General features: G+C 45.5%; 1 protein-coding gene across 4 annotated transcripts in view; it reads left to right on the plus strand.

Annotated features, from left to right (window-relative positions):
- Window positions 1–13060, plus strand: part of ESYT2 (extended synaptotagmin 2) — a 78051-nt gene that overhangs the window by 19540 nt on the left and 45451 nt on the right. For all 4 annotated transcript variants that reach the window (XR_014301121.1, XR_014301122.1, XM_082692894.1 and 1 more), the window contains exons 2-4: window positions 7082–7123; window positions 7981–8115; window positions 11082–11158. Coding sequence is in view for 2 of the 4 variants with exons in the window: in XM_082692894.1 (XP_082549020.1) it covers window positions 7082–7123; window positions 7981–8115; window positions 11082–11158 (254 nt within the window). In the remaining 2 variants the exon portion in view is untranslated. The remainder of the gene's footprint in view (window positions 1–7081; window positions 7124–7980; window positions 8116–11081; window positions 11159–13060) is intronic.

Raw genomic sequence — 13060 nt, forward strand, 5'->3', positions numbered from 1 at the left:
TGGACTTGTGCTGGTTGGGACCTCTCCCGTGTTCCAAAGGCACACTCAGAACAGCCGTACCGGAGGGATTGAATTCCTTTTTCTTTCCCCCAAAGTAGTGAAAGAATTCTTTCACTGGAGCCAGTCTTTGCTCCAAGTAAAAATTTTGTGAGTTTTTTGGTAGTGGGTGTATTTTTGCTGTTGGTTTTTGTTTGTGTTTGAGATAGTGCCTAAAGCGTGATGCAGAGGGGAGCAAAGCTCAGATCCCCCTTGGGTTGAGAAAGAATGTGATTAGGTGAACCTGATGAACTTAATTGGCCAGTTTCCTGTTGGAAGTTCAGTGACATTTGGTTTCCAGAATGATCGTTTTATTCATTTATCTTTTTAATTTTACTTAAAAATATTACATCAGTCATGCTTCAGGTGCCATAGATTATGTTTCTTCGTATTTTCCCAGGCAGTGATTACCGTATTCTAGATTTTTTTAAAAAGATGCTGTGTCGTCTTCCTTGTTTATTTGACAGTGTGAGCGAGGGGACCCGTAGTGGGAGGGGCAGGCAGAAAGAGGAGGAGCAGACTCGCCACTGAGCAGGCCCCTGGGATCTTCATGACCTGAGCTGAGTGAGCCACCCAGGCGCCCCTTGTTTTTAGTTATTTTCTGTTGGTTTGTTTGTTTTTAAATAAAGGAAGGACGGCCCAGCCCAGTGCTGCTGCTGCGGTGGACTGGAAACGGGCTCCCCACACTCAGTGCACTCCTGTGGGTGGCGGGTGCTCCCTGGGGCCCGCACAAGTGCCGAGTGTTCACGTTGCCTTCAGGGGGTGCTGCTGGAAGGAGAAACACAGCTCTTTTATTTCACTTCAGTTTTAGCATTAGCCCATATTACTTTTAATGTTCAGAAATGGGGAAAATGATTAGAAAAGTTTGGCTGTGCTCCAACTTGCAGAACCCCTGCATGTCAGCAGGTGTACGGGGGGTGGGGGGGCGTCGGAGCCCTCGGGTCTGGGCCGCCTCCCTCCAGCTTGCTCTGCGCGTCTGCTTCATGACCCGTCAGAGGGGGCCACTCGTTGTCCAAAGTGTTCTGAGGATTAAACAAGAGACTGTGTGTTCCCGGCATACAATTAATGTTCTGTCTTCGTGTATTTAGTTTAATTTTTTTTAAACAAAATAACTTCAATAGTAATATCAACATCATATCAGAATCCGAAATATGCCTTTGTTCTTTCTTAAAGATAAGATTAAAAAAAGATTTCTTGGGTAGTGTCGACTTTCAAATATAATGAAAATGTAAGTAATCATACAATGGTTCTTTTTAGTTGGTAGAGAAAATATAATAAATATGAAAACTTGTTTTTTTAATTGGACTTATAAAGAAGATTTAAGTGGTTTTATGCTTTTTTTTTTTTTTAAGTTCAAAGATAAGATTTGAAACCAAATGATACGTGTTCGTGGACTCTTCTGTGGTTTAGGGTGTGTTTTCTATTTCCTCTGTATACCCCAGTTTTTATGTTCGATGTTTTTGCTACTTTAAATTCTGTTTGGTGGAACATAAGCAAATGTTTATGAATATGTATTAGTGAGAAGCAGATTTTTTGACTTAGTAAACAGAATTAAAATTTGGTAACAGATTTCCTTCTTTGATTTTGATACATTTTTCTCTGGCACCTTGAAATAACCCCTTACACATCAGAACCCTTGGAACTGCTGAGTGCCGTGGCGTTCTGCTGCGAGGACAAGGCTTGACCTTCAGCACCAGCCGGTTCACTGGTGTTGCCGGTCTATGGTGCAGAGGCGGTTTTTCCGCCTTCCTGTTTCTGGTTGTTTCAGAATAGGTCGGGGGTACTGCGGAAGGTTTTCCCGGAGTGCTGATCTTCCGTCGTTTTTTAACCGAACACCCCAGCATTGGACCCGTTGCCTGTAGAATAAAGTCAGCACTCCTTTGCTGGCGTAGAAGACACTTCAGGCTGGTCTTGACCTCATTTTTCCGTTTCAGCACTCACTGTTCCCCCAGATCCAGCCGGCATAGATTGCGTGTGCCGTTAGTTCTGCTTGGAATAGTCTCTTCCTTGCATAGCAAACCCCAACTAATTTTTCCAAACCCATCTCACACACTGTGTTCTTCCCCAGTTTCTTACGGACTCTTCCAGGCAACATCAGATCCTCCCCAGGGTCCCCGGTCTTCCTTCATAGAACCGTGGTCGCACCTTTCGCACAGTCCACTCCACCAGCTCTGATCTTCCCAAGGCGCGTGTCTGAGTCTGTGTCTGGGGACAGAGCCAGTGTCCGGGGACACTTGTTCACAAAATGGCTGCTTCGGTCTGTTCTTCCACAAGAACAATCTCCACCTGTGCAGTAGATTAAGGAGTAGCGCGGTGACAGAAATACAGTCACAAAACCAGAACTCACACCATTCAAACTGTGTTTCTGTTCTGCTGCATGACGGTGCATAGAGAAGCCTTAGTATTACATAAATGTAAATTCTGTAGGCGATTTGTGGAACTAGTATGTCTTTTGTAGGACAGAAACAATAGCTTTATAGGGTTACTCTGTCTTTATGACAGGATGAGTAGGAATTTGCTAGCATACTGGCAGACCTAATTTGGAAAATACCAGGGAACTTGGAGAAACCAGATAAAGTTAGAGAAGGCACATGTTTTCATTTTGGAACATTTTTTTTTTTGCAGAATTCACTTTATTATATTTAATCAGTTAGTTAGAAATGGGATTGCTGGGTCACCAGGTGAACATATGTGGAATTTTATCATTACTACTTAAATATCATAGCCTTTTCCTGCATATGTTAAGTAAAACCAGTCTTCAAATTGCATTCTTCTTAGTCTTGGGTGAAATGCTGGGTTTGGCAATTGTGCTTTATTGTGAGTTGCTGTCATGCTTGCTGAATTTGCTATGAACTGTTTCAGGACTTGTACTTTATTTGACCTCGAGTCTAGATAAATAGATCACCATTAAGTGCAAAATTTTCCACTTCTGACTTAGAGCTTCATATAATCGGAGGCGTATCACCTAAGTTGTGAACTTTACTCTCTCATGGGAGTCTGTCCTACTGAGAACTTGACGGGTTCCGTGGATCAACTGTCTCCACAGCACTTCTCTCGTCCCTCAGTAGCAGAGTGGCCAACAGCAGGGGCAGACAAACCTGATTTTTCCTCCCCACTCTGTCACTTAGTAGCTATCCTGTAAATTCGGGACATTAATGGTTCCTGTTTGTAGATTTGTTGTTGAGAATTAGCTCAGATAGAGATTTAGAAGGAAGAGCTGACTAGGGTTGGGGAGTGAAGGAGAGGCGTGGTCCTGGTGTCTCTGAGATTTCGGGTTTGCTCGAATGGGTGGGTAGTTTGAAATAGTTCAGGTGTGGTGCAGGAGAGAAAATGAACGCAGGGTCCATATTTGTGACTTGGGAGATGGAAAGTTTCATGGCCTCACAGATAATTCCTTTCTGCTTTGAAGATGAAGATGAGGAGGAGGAAAAAATATGATTTACAAAGTTGTGTTGACATATGTGCACCTCTGCACCAAATGCCTGGGTACAGAGGGCGTGGGTCGCTGTCCTGGGGTGTGCACACTGTTGTCTCCCTTATTAAAAGTCAAGGTCTTTTATCCACACCAAGAAAGAAATGAGCTCAGATAATGTATGTTGATAGCTTACCACAGGACCTGCCACACAGAAAGCAGGACATAATCCAACCCGGCAGTTACCAGTTACTTTTTTATGTCGACGGAGGTACCCATGGGTTTGGAGACTCACTCATCTTTCAGGAACCCAGCTGCAGGGAGATTTGTTACCTGTTCCTCAGCCATCCAAGGACGGGGTCTTCAGCATCTGCCTTCCCTCACCTTCTGCTCCTCTGACTCTTTCGTATGAAAGGCTTTGAAAGGGACTCAGCCTTATCGATCATGTCATTATGTGATCTTAACCTTCTTGGTTTTGTGGACTTTGTGAAAAATCTGATGATTTGTCTCGGAGTTTGTATACATACAACTTTGTGTGTATGGACTCCCAGGGAGTAAGTATCCTAATCTTTGAGAAGGCCTTAAATTTGAAGTGGGTAGAAAATCTAGATTAGTCAAAGCTTTTTCTCTGTGAGGCACCATACTTAGGTTGCCTGGTTATGGCTTTTAAAATTTAGCAAAAATTCAGCTCTTCAAAGGAACTAAAGAATCTGGAGGAAAAAATAAGTGAAAACTGCTATCGACACATTTTACCCCTCAGTAGTAGAAGGAAAACCTTTTGCACATAAACTACAGAGAAGCACTTTCTCTGAAGTATTTGGTGTTAATAGATGACTCTCTACCAGTTATCGAAAGGGAACAGACCGCTTACCCCCTGCTCCCTGGAGAAGTATGCAGCCCTTCTGTCGGTCCCTGGGGAACGTGAGATAGCCGTCTGTAGAGGTGCTGGTGCCTGCCGGACCCCCCAGAGCCTACCATGTTCTCAGGAGGGCGGGCGTTCTGATGCCTGTGTGCCTCGTGTGAGGATTCGTGGTATCACAGACCAACATCACAGCCAGTAAAGTCCTTGATTCCTCAGATGGCACTGCAGTTGTTTACTGGGGATAAGGTTTAAATGAACATACACTGTCACTTCATAATATTTGGGAGCAAAGGAAAGATCTGAAAACAAGTTAAACTCATCTTGCTGTAATTTTATTAAAGGACACTTGGCATAAGGTTATTTCTTTTTGAAGCAGAGCAGCGGTTTAAGATCGCTAGAACTCAAGCCCTGGGCCACCGGTGGGGCCCCTCTCGCTGACATCTGGCGTCATTTGTGTGTTCTTGCTGTCGTCCGGAACCCCGCGTGAGCCTAAGGATCATCTTGATGTGGGTAGTTGCTGTTTTTATTCAGCGTGGAATGATACAGAATTTTCATCTAAGTCCAATACTGTATTAAGGTTTCACACTTCACATGCCATCTTACATTGGAGTAGATCCTGAGCAGTTCACGGTAATTGCAGTAATAGTCTAAGTAGTCACAAACCCAGGTGTCTCTGAGAAAGCAGAGCGCACGAAGGCTCGGGCGTCCCGTTACGAGGCTGGGTGTTGAGCGTTCTGTCTGCTCCGAGTCGCGTGTCTTTAGAGCATGTCTCTAGGGACAGTTCATTCCGCCGCACAAGTGTGTAGTGCACTGGGCGAGAGGGGGCCGCTGGGGAGCCTCAGCAGAGTGGTGTGTGACAGATGCAGGTTTCTGGAGAGAACCTGAGTGTGACAGCCGTGTGGCTGAGGAGGGACCGTCATGGCAGGAGGTTCGGGCAGTGGTCTGTGGTGGAGGTGAGCTGGCTGTAAGGGAGAACTGGCCGAGAGGGGAGGTTAAGAAAAAGGTAACCAGTAAGTCAAGACTGCATTTCTGTGCAAAGGAAACCATTATTGTTTGGTTGAATTCCACAGGACCGTGGTAAAGACAAGGTTTGGGGGGTGGTGAGTCAGAGAAAATATGATTGAGGCAGGTCTTTGATCTCCCGTTTGAGACCCGCATAGGAGTTTATGGCCCTGAGTGAGGTAACGGAGTGTGGCTCCTGTGTCCTCGCGTTCTAGAGCTAGATGCTGTGTGGCTGGGAAGCCGGGCAAGGCCTCCCAGGCAAGGGAGTGTCTGCGGTCATGGCATCACCAGAAAAGGCAAGCCTGCGAGAGCGTCCTCGACCCCGTTGCTGACTCTGAAATGACAGCAGAGACACACCTACGGTGACGCTCTGACTTGTCTCCGGATAGGTGCTCGTCTTGGGCTTGTGGTCCTTCCTTGGCCACCGGGGCTGGTCGGATACAGAGGGGCCCGGCAGCCGGGAGACAGCCTCACGATCACTTGCTGCCGGGAGCACAGCCGAGCCCCTGCTTTCGAAGACCTGGTACCCGGGGGCGGCCCCCGCCCCATTCCTGGAGGGACGTGGGGCACTGGCTGCTTCACTGCAGCGGGAAGGACCAGCAGGACCCGGGCCACAGGGCCGCTGCGCGCGCTTCGTTCCGCGACCTCGTCCGGCCAGTCTCACGGGCCCCAGATGTCTCGAGTTCTTGGCTGGAAGTCCAGTGCCAGTCGGGCCCAGCAGGCCTCTCCACAGCAGCAAGCCCTCTGAACGTCAGCGGTGTCTGCTAGCCGTTCTCGTCCCCAAGTCTGCCTTCTGGAGTAGCATCCTGCCCAGCTCTTACGCCTTTTCCTTAATTCTGGAAGGTTGCCGTCCCCTTGCTTTTGTCCAAGAATGCATCCGAGCCGGCTGACTCAGAAAACATTCCGGTTCCCTCCAGCCCACGCTCAGGGTTCAGGCATATCACCCCGGTGATGTGAAGGGTGGGCCGGCCGGGTCACAGAGCGCAGGAGGGCCCCGCCGCGGCCCCTGTCCTGGAGCGGTGGGGCTGAGACAGGTTGCGGGGACAGGGCCTCCGGCTGGGAACCGACGGCTGCTGCCCGTGTGTTCCTCAGGGCCAAGCTTGAGAGGTGGACTTGGTTCTTAGTGAACCATCTTCTCGGGAGCTCCCCTGCGCCCCCGCCACCGTGATATCCCCCGACCAACTCCTCTCAGCCAGAAGGTGGGGCCAGGGGCTTGTCTCTCACTGGCTGCTGTCCCTGTGTTACTGAGGAAAGTGGGGGTGGCAGTTCCGGAAATCAGAACAGTTCCCAGACCCCATCTCAGTCGCCCTTAAGAAGCTGCCTGTGACCTGTTGTACATGTAAACCAAGAACGTGCTTTTCAGAACATCAGTGTGGCCGGCCGTTGAGGGAGTACCTAGCATTCCTCAGAGAACTCCCCACCCGAAACAGCTTTAGCCTTCCTCTCTCAAAAAGGAGGAGCTCACAGCGGAGTACTCTTCCCCAAATCCCCGATGCCAGCGAGCGTCCCTCCGGACCTGAGAGGGCCAGAGAAGGGACTGTCTTGTTGGTTGTCACTAGGCTTTCCTGCCTCAGAGTGTTGTTGGGACCGAAAGAGCCGGAGGGCACGTTTCAGTCTCCTCCGAAGCCCTCGTGCAAAGCTTCAGCGCCAGTGTTGTCAGGAAGCGTTTAGGGAAACAGTGTGCGTACGCTAGTGTATTCAATAGCCTGTGTGACATTTCGTGTACAGTTGCTGGGGGTCCGTCAGTCATGTGTATGTTTTTCTCTTAGGTTCATTTTCCAGACACTGAACGAGCAGAATGGCTAAATAAGGTAAGAGTAGAATATACTAAATACCACATTATCAGTGGGGCTGAGGGAGCGAGATGCCATCTCTCCATTTTGGGGAATTTGCATGTTGACCGTGTGTGAACTCATTTGGACTTAGTGGACTGGCTCCTGCTATCAAAAAAACAGAGTCATAACTGATCTGTTACTTTTTAGATAGTGAAAACTGTGTCTTTAATATGAAGAAATTAATGATATTTTCATAGTTGTGTATTTGGGCCTGTGTCTACTTCACTCATTGGCTAGGGCGCAAGTCTATTTTATAATTATAAGCAGGATTTTTGAAAATGTTAGGAAAAGGGAGATAATTCCCAAGAAACCTAGTACTAGGTGAATAATCCTTTCTAAGGTTATTTATTTTTTAAGATCATATACTTTGAAGTAGATGTTTCCCCCATATTTTATATATCCTTATAGATTCATGATTGCCTTACAGCACCAGAAGTTAGTCCATCATTAAAGAAATCTCATTAATGTTTATTAAGATCTAGACAGTTTTAGGTTTTTAGAAACAAACTGAAACCACAGGGTTTTCTGATTTTTTTTCCCTAAGCAACTTTAAATGAGAGGACAGGCTTAAATGGAATGCTTAACCAGAATAATTTCTGCAACATATTAGTTAATCTGTAGTATATTGTTGTAGCACATCCTTGAAATTCAGATCGTGTTCATTTTGCATAATAAATGAGACACATACCCCCCTTTAATTTTCAAAAATTCTGGTAAACTATAGAGGTGTAATTTTCCATGATGACCTAATTTTCCATTATGACATGTTGGTACATAGTACATTACTGTGTATTAGAGCATTTTGTTTGACATGAGTTCTTTCTTCTTTACAGACTGTAAAACATATGTGGCCTTTCATTTGCCAGTTTATAGAGAAGTTGTTTCGAGAAACTATAGAGCCAGCTGTGCGGGGAGCAAACACCCACCTTAGCACTTTCAGTTTCACTAAAGTTGACGTGGGTCAACAGGTCAGTTTCTTCTTCAGCATCATTTGTGTACATGGTAAAATTGGAGTGAAGACTTTAAAAAATATATGAAACGACTTCACGTTACTTTCTAGAGAAAAAATTGCTGCTGGGGAAGGTCTAGCAGGCTGTCTCTGCAGCTGGTCCCAGTTCTGCCTCCTGGGGCTCGCCCTCCCCTTGTCTGTCCCCTTGTGTGTTACACTCACTCTTCCCCTGGGGTCTTCGGCCCATTCGGTTTCCCGGTTGGTTTCTTTCAGTTCCCAGCCTGTCTTTCTACCCCTGCATCCTTCTGTCAGAATTTTCCTTTGTACAGTTTTTCACAGTCTGTCTAGTGGGGGTTTGATATGTGAGTTCATACTGAAAGTTTAATGACTGACAACAAGCTTAAAGGCGTTTACCCCTTAAGATGTGTAAATGCAATAATTCAGGATTCCAGTGCTGGGCTTACAGAATTATATTAATTATGTAAATGAAGGGAAAGATAGATTTTGTTATTAGAATCATACACAAATACATCTAATTCCTAATATTCCTTCTAGTGAAAGCCTCAAGACAGCATGTAAATTAGTCGATCATGGCTAGCTTCTTTTTCTAAGTCCCTGTTTACAGTGATTACCAACAGTTCGGGGTAACATTGTTTTTAATTGAGGTATAATTGGCATAGAACACTGTGTTAATTTCCAGGGTAACATTGTTTTGTCTGCCTAATGAAAATTAAGAATTCAGTAGTAATTTAAATACACCTATACAGTTGACACACATTTTGTGCGCACGCACAGTAGGGCGACGCAGCACACCTTCACCAGCTGCTGCAGTTCACATGTCCTTGCCCCAGACCAGCAGGGTTTTCATAATGCGGCCACGGGGTGTCTGACTCGGTTTTCATAATGCGGCCACGGGGCGTCTGACTCAGTCGCTGTTGGGTCTGCGCCCGCAGGCTCATTCCCACCGTGTGCTCCCAGAGCGCGCCATCTTACCTGCGGTTCCTCAAAACCCGGGGTCTCCACTGCAGGCACATGTGTTGTACTTAGTCATTTTTCCTCTTGGCTGTGAGGTTTCCAGATACGTTAGGAGCCTGGGGTCTGATCATCCTGCTGTTCAAGCACATACAGGCCTGCACAGGACGCCTGTGTCCACTTTCCTTTCAGGTGTACTTGACCTTCTCTGACCTAAATGATAACAAATAGGAAAACACGATCACTAGGTAGAACGCTGTGTGAGCATGAAGCAGAAGTTAAAAAGTCAGGTGCTACATATTTCAGTCCTTGACAGCCCATAAAGTCTTTGAGGCTTATTCTTCTCTGCCCCACCCCCATTTCTTTTATAATCATTTAAAAATGTAAAAACCTTTCTTAGCCAAAGGCCAAGTTGAACCTGCAGGCCATGGTTTGTGGTCCCTGAATGTAAGGTGATAGATATGCTTGTGTTTGTGGAGATTAGAATTCTAACCCCAGCTGGATTTGTTTTAGGGGGAATTATGTTCACTTGGTATTACACGCTCTTTAAGTTTGATACTAAGATTATCCTTGGAGAACAGGAAGAATACTAAGAGTAGTGCTGACTCGGTAAAGGTGGCTTGACATCATCAACTGCACTGCTGTCTTACAAGTACGGGCGATCTCGGGCTACCTGAGGAAGGAACAGCCTAGAAGGACGTGCAGAGCCCCAAGCACAGTTCTTTGTACACACCTGATGTGCTGGCTGAGTCAGCCAGCTGAGTTCTCTTGCCTTTAAGTGTTTGTCCTGTGTTGGGTAAGGCTTAGTCACCTGGAGTGGGCTTGGCCTTGCTCCTTCTCCTAACATCAGAGGTCATGTTCAGTGGAAGAAGGGAATATTATCTAATGCAGACATTTAAGCTAAAGGTCCTAAGCTACCTGTCTCCCATTTTCAGTCATCAACATAGTGATTTGAACTGTATTCTCTGTGATTCATAGTCTGGGCATGTCTGAGCCAGTAACATCAGGGAAAGCGCCGGGAACCTAGGAGAGGAGATAGTAGATAGTAGAAGATGGGGATGATCAAAGACTTAGAGATTTGTTTTGTTTTTAAGATTTTATTTATTTGTAAGAGAGTGCACAAACAGGGGGAGCAGTAGGCAGAGGGAGAAGCAGGCTCCCTGCTGAGCAAGGAGCCGAGGTAGGGCTGGATTTCAAGACCCCAGGATCATGACCTGACCTAAAAGCAGACACTTAACCAACTGAGCCACCCAGGCACGCCCCACGCCGCCACAAAGACTTAGAGTTTAATCCTACAGCCAGTTGAGGGGTAAGATGTTGGGGCACCTAAGATGTCACAGTAAGCTGTAGTACTCCAAAGGTCAGGAATCCCTTCCACTTGAGTAAGTGATGCTCAGAGGGGAGGTTGAGAACTTCCCTAGAAGCAGTCTCAAGGTGATAAAATGGGAGGTTTTGAAATAGTTAACAGCAGGGCCCTTGAGACATGACCGTTACTATGATCTGCCTGTTCTTTTTACAATCATGTCTTTATCATGTATCAGGTTAAATTAAGATTAGATTAGAATTATACCTACAGCCAGTATTTTTCAATCACTGAAAAGCCCCATTTTTGTGAAAATTTTAAGAAATGAAAAGTTAGAAGTCATGAAGGAAAAAGAAGTTGTGTTTCAAACCATATAACAAGTTACGAGGGAAGGATCAAAGTAAATTGGAAGAAACAGGGCCACGGGGTTGGGCCTTGAAGCACTCTCTGGGCATCAGACATGCTCCTCCTGTCCTTTGATTTCATAGTAACCTCCTTAGATGGATGCTTCTTAGTATCCACACTTCACAGATAGGACACTGGAGAGTGGAGGCCTACGGACTTGCCCAAAGCAAACAGCTACTGCACTGAAAGCAGAAGTTTCGTTCCTGTAGCCTCGTGCTAGACTTGTTCTCATCTCTGTGCTGCATTGTAAGGGTGGGTTTTATTTTTTAAATAAGCATTTTAAAATAAGCTGCCTCTTGTTTCAGCCCCTCAGGATCAATGGTGTTAAGGTATACACTGAAAATGTGGACAAAAGGCAAATAATTTTAGACCTTCAGATTAGGTAAGTTTGTGTGTGTGTGTGTGTGTGTGTGTGTGTGTGTGTTGTATTTATGTCCTAGTTAATGGCCTATAATGTCATTCAGCTGTACCCATAAAGTGGAAGATAGAAGGAGCATACTTCTTACCTGATGTGTGGTAGAATTTGAATTGTTGAAGACCTACATTTATTGATTTTCTGTGTCTTAATTCCTGATAGCCTAGATAATTGCCAGTCATAAGCATGTTAAATTAAAAATACCGAAACCCTACAAGAAAACTGCAGACCCAGACCCATTATGAACACTAATGCCAAACCCCTTATCAAAATAGTAGCAAACTGAATTCCGCAACATATTAAAAGAACTATACACCATGACCAAGTGCGATTTACTCCTAGAATGCAAGGATCCTTCAACATATACAAATGAATCCTCACCACGTTAACAGAACAGAAGGGGGAAAAAAACACATGATCATTTCAGTTGATGTAGAAAATGCATTTGTCAGAATTAATTATTTTTGCATGTTAAAAACCATCAACAAACTGGGAACAGAAGAAAACTACTTCAGCATAATAAAAGGCATATGTGAGGGCGCCTGGCGGGCTCGGAGGAGTGTGCGACTCTTGATCTCAGGGTCATGAGTTGAAGCCCCACGTTGGGTGTAGTGATTACTTAAATAAATGAAAAAAATTAAAAGGTGTATGTGAGAAGCCCCCAGTAGACATCATACTCAGTGGTGCGAGACTAAGCTCTTGTTCCAAGATTAGGAGCAGGCATGTCCACGTTGACCATTTCCATTTAACATGGCATTGGAAGTCCTAGCCCGAGCCACTCGGTAGGAATAAAAAGATAAGGCATCCAGGTTGAAAGGAGGAGGTAGAATTGTCTCTGTTTACATGTGGTATGATTTTATATGTATAAAACCTTAGGGATTCCACAGAAAAACCTCACAGAACTAACAAGTTCGGCAAAGCCGCAGAATATAAAGTCAGCACACACAAGATCAGTTATGTTCTATGCGCTAACTGTGCACATTCCAGAAATGAAATCAAGAAAATCTCATTTACAATAGAATCAAAAAGATTAAAACTCTTGGGAATTAGCCAAGAAGGTGAAAGACGTGAACAAAGAATCTATGAATCCCTGCTGAGAGAAATGCAGGAGGTGGAGGGCGTCCCGTGTTCTTCACTTGGAAGACTTCATGTTACTGCATGTCAGCAATCAAGGTAATCCGTGGAAGCAGCGCAGTCTGTGTAATCACATGTCCAGCTAGCACTTAATATCTGAAAGTGTAAGAAACCCCTAAAACTCAACAGGAACAGCCCGGTTCAGAAATCAACAAAAGGTCCTGAATAGACATTTTTCCAAAGAAGATGTGCAAATGTACAGCAAGCACACGAGAGGCTGCTCCCTCATGGATGCTCAGGGAGACGCAGATCACAACACTGAGCTACCACCTGGCCCCAGGAGGATGGCTGCTGCCAGACAGTAGAAGGCAGCAGGTGTTGGCATGGACGTGGAGAAACTGGACCCTCGTGCGCTGTTGATGAGAGTGTGCAACGGTGCGGTTGCTGGTGTTCCTCAAAAAATTAAACAACTAATAAAGACCCAGCAATTCCACTTCTGGGTCCATAACCAAAAGAACTGAAAATAAAGTTTCAAAGAGTTACTGTACACCTGCACAGTAGCTGAAATGTGGAAGCAGCCCCGATGTTCGGCGGCAGAGAACGGGTAAGGAAAATGTGTCCTGGACATGCCGTGGAATGTTAGTCACCTTTAAAAAAAAACAAAAAGGAAATTCTGAGCCATGACACAACGTGGATAAACCATGAGGATGTTATGCGGAGGGAGGTGAGCCTGTCACAACACGACAAACACTGTGTGACCCCACTTACACGAGGTCCTTCGAGTGCTCAGACGCC

The sequence above is a fragment of the Mustela nivalis genome (assembly GCF_964662115.1).
Source record: "Mustela nivalis genome assembly, chromosome: 12".
NCBI lineage: Eukaryota > Metazoa > Chordata > Mammalia > Carnivora > Mustelidae > Mustela > Mustela nivalis.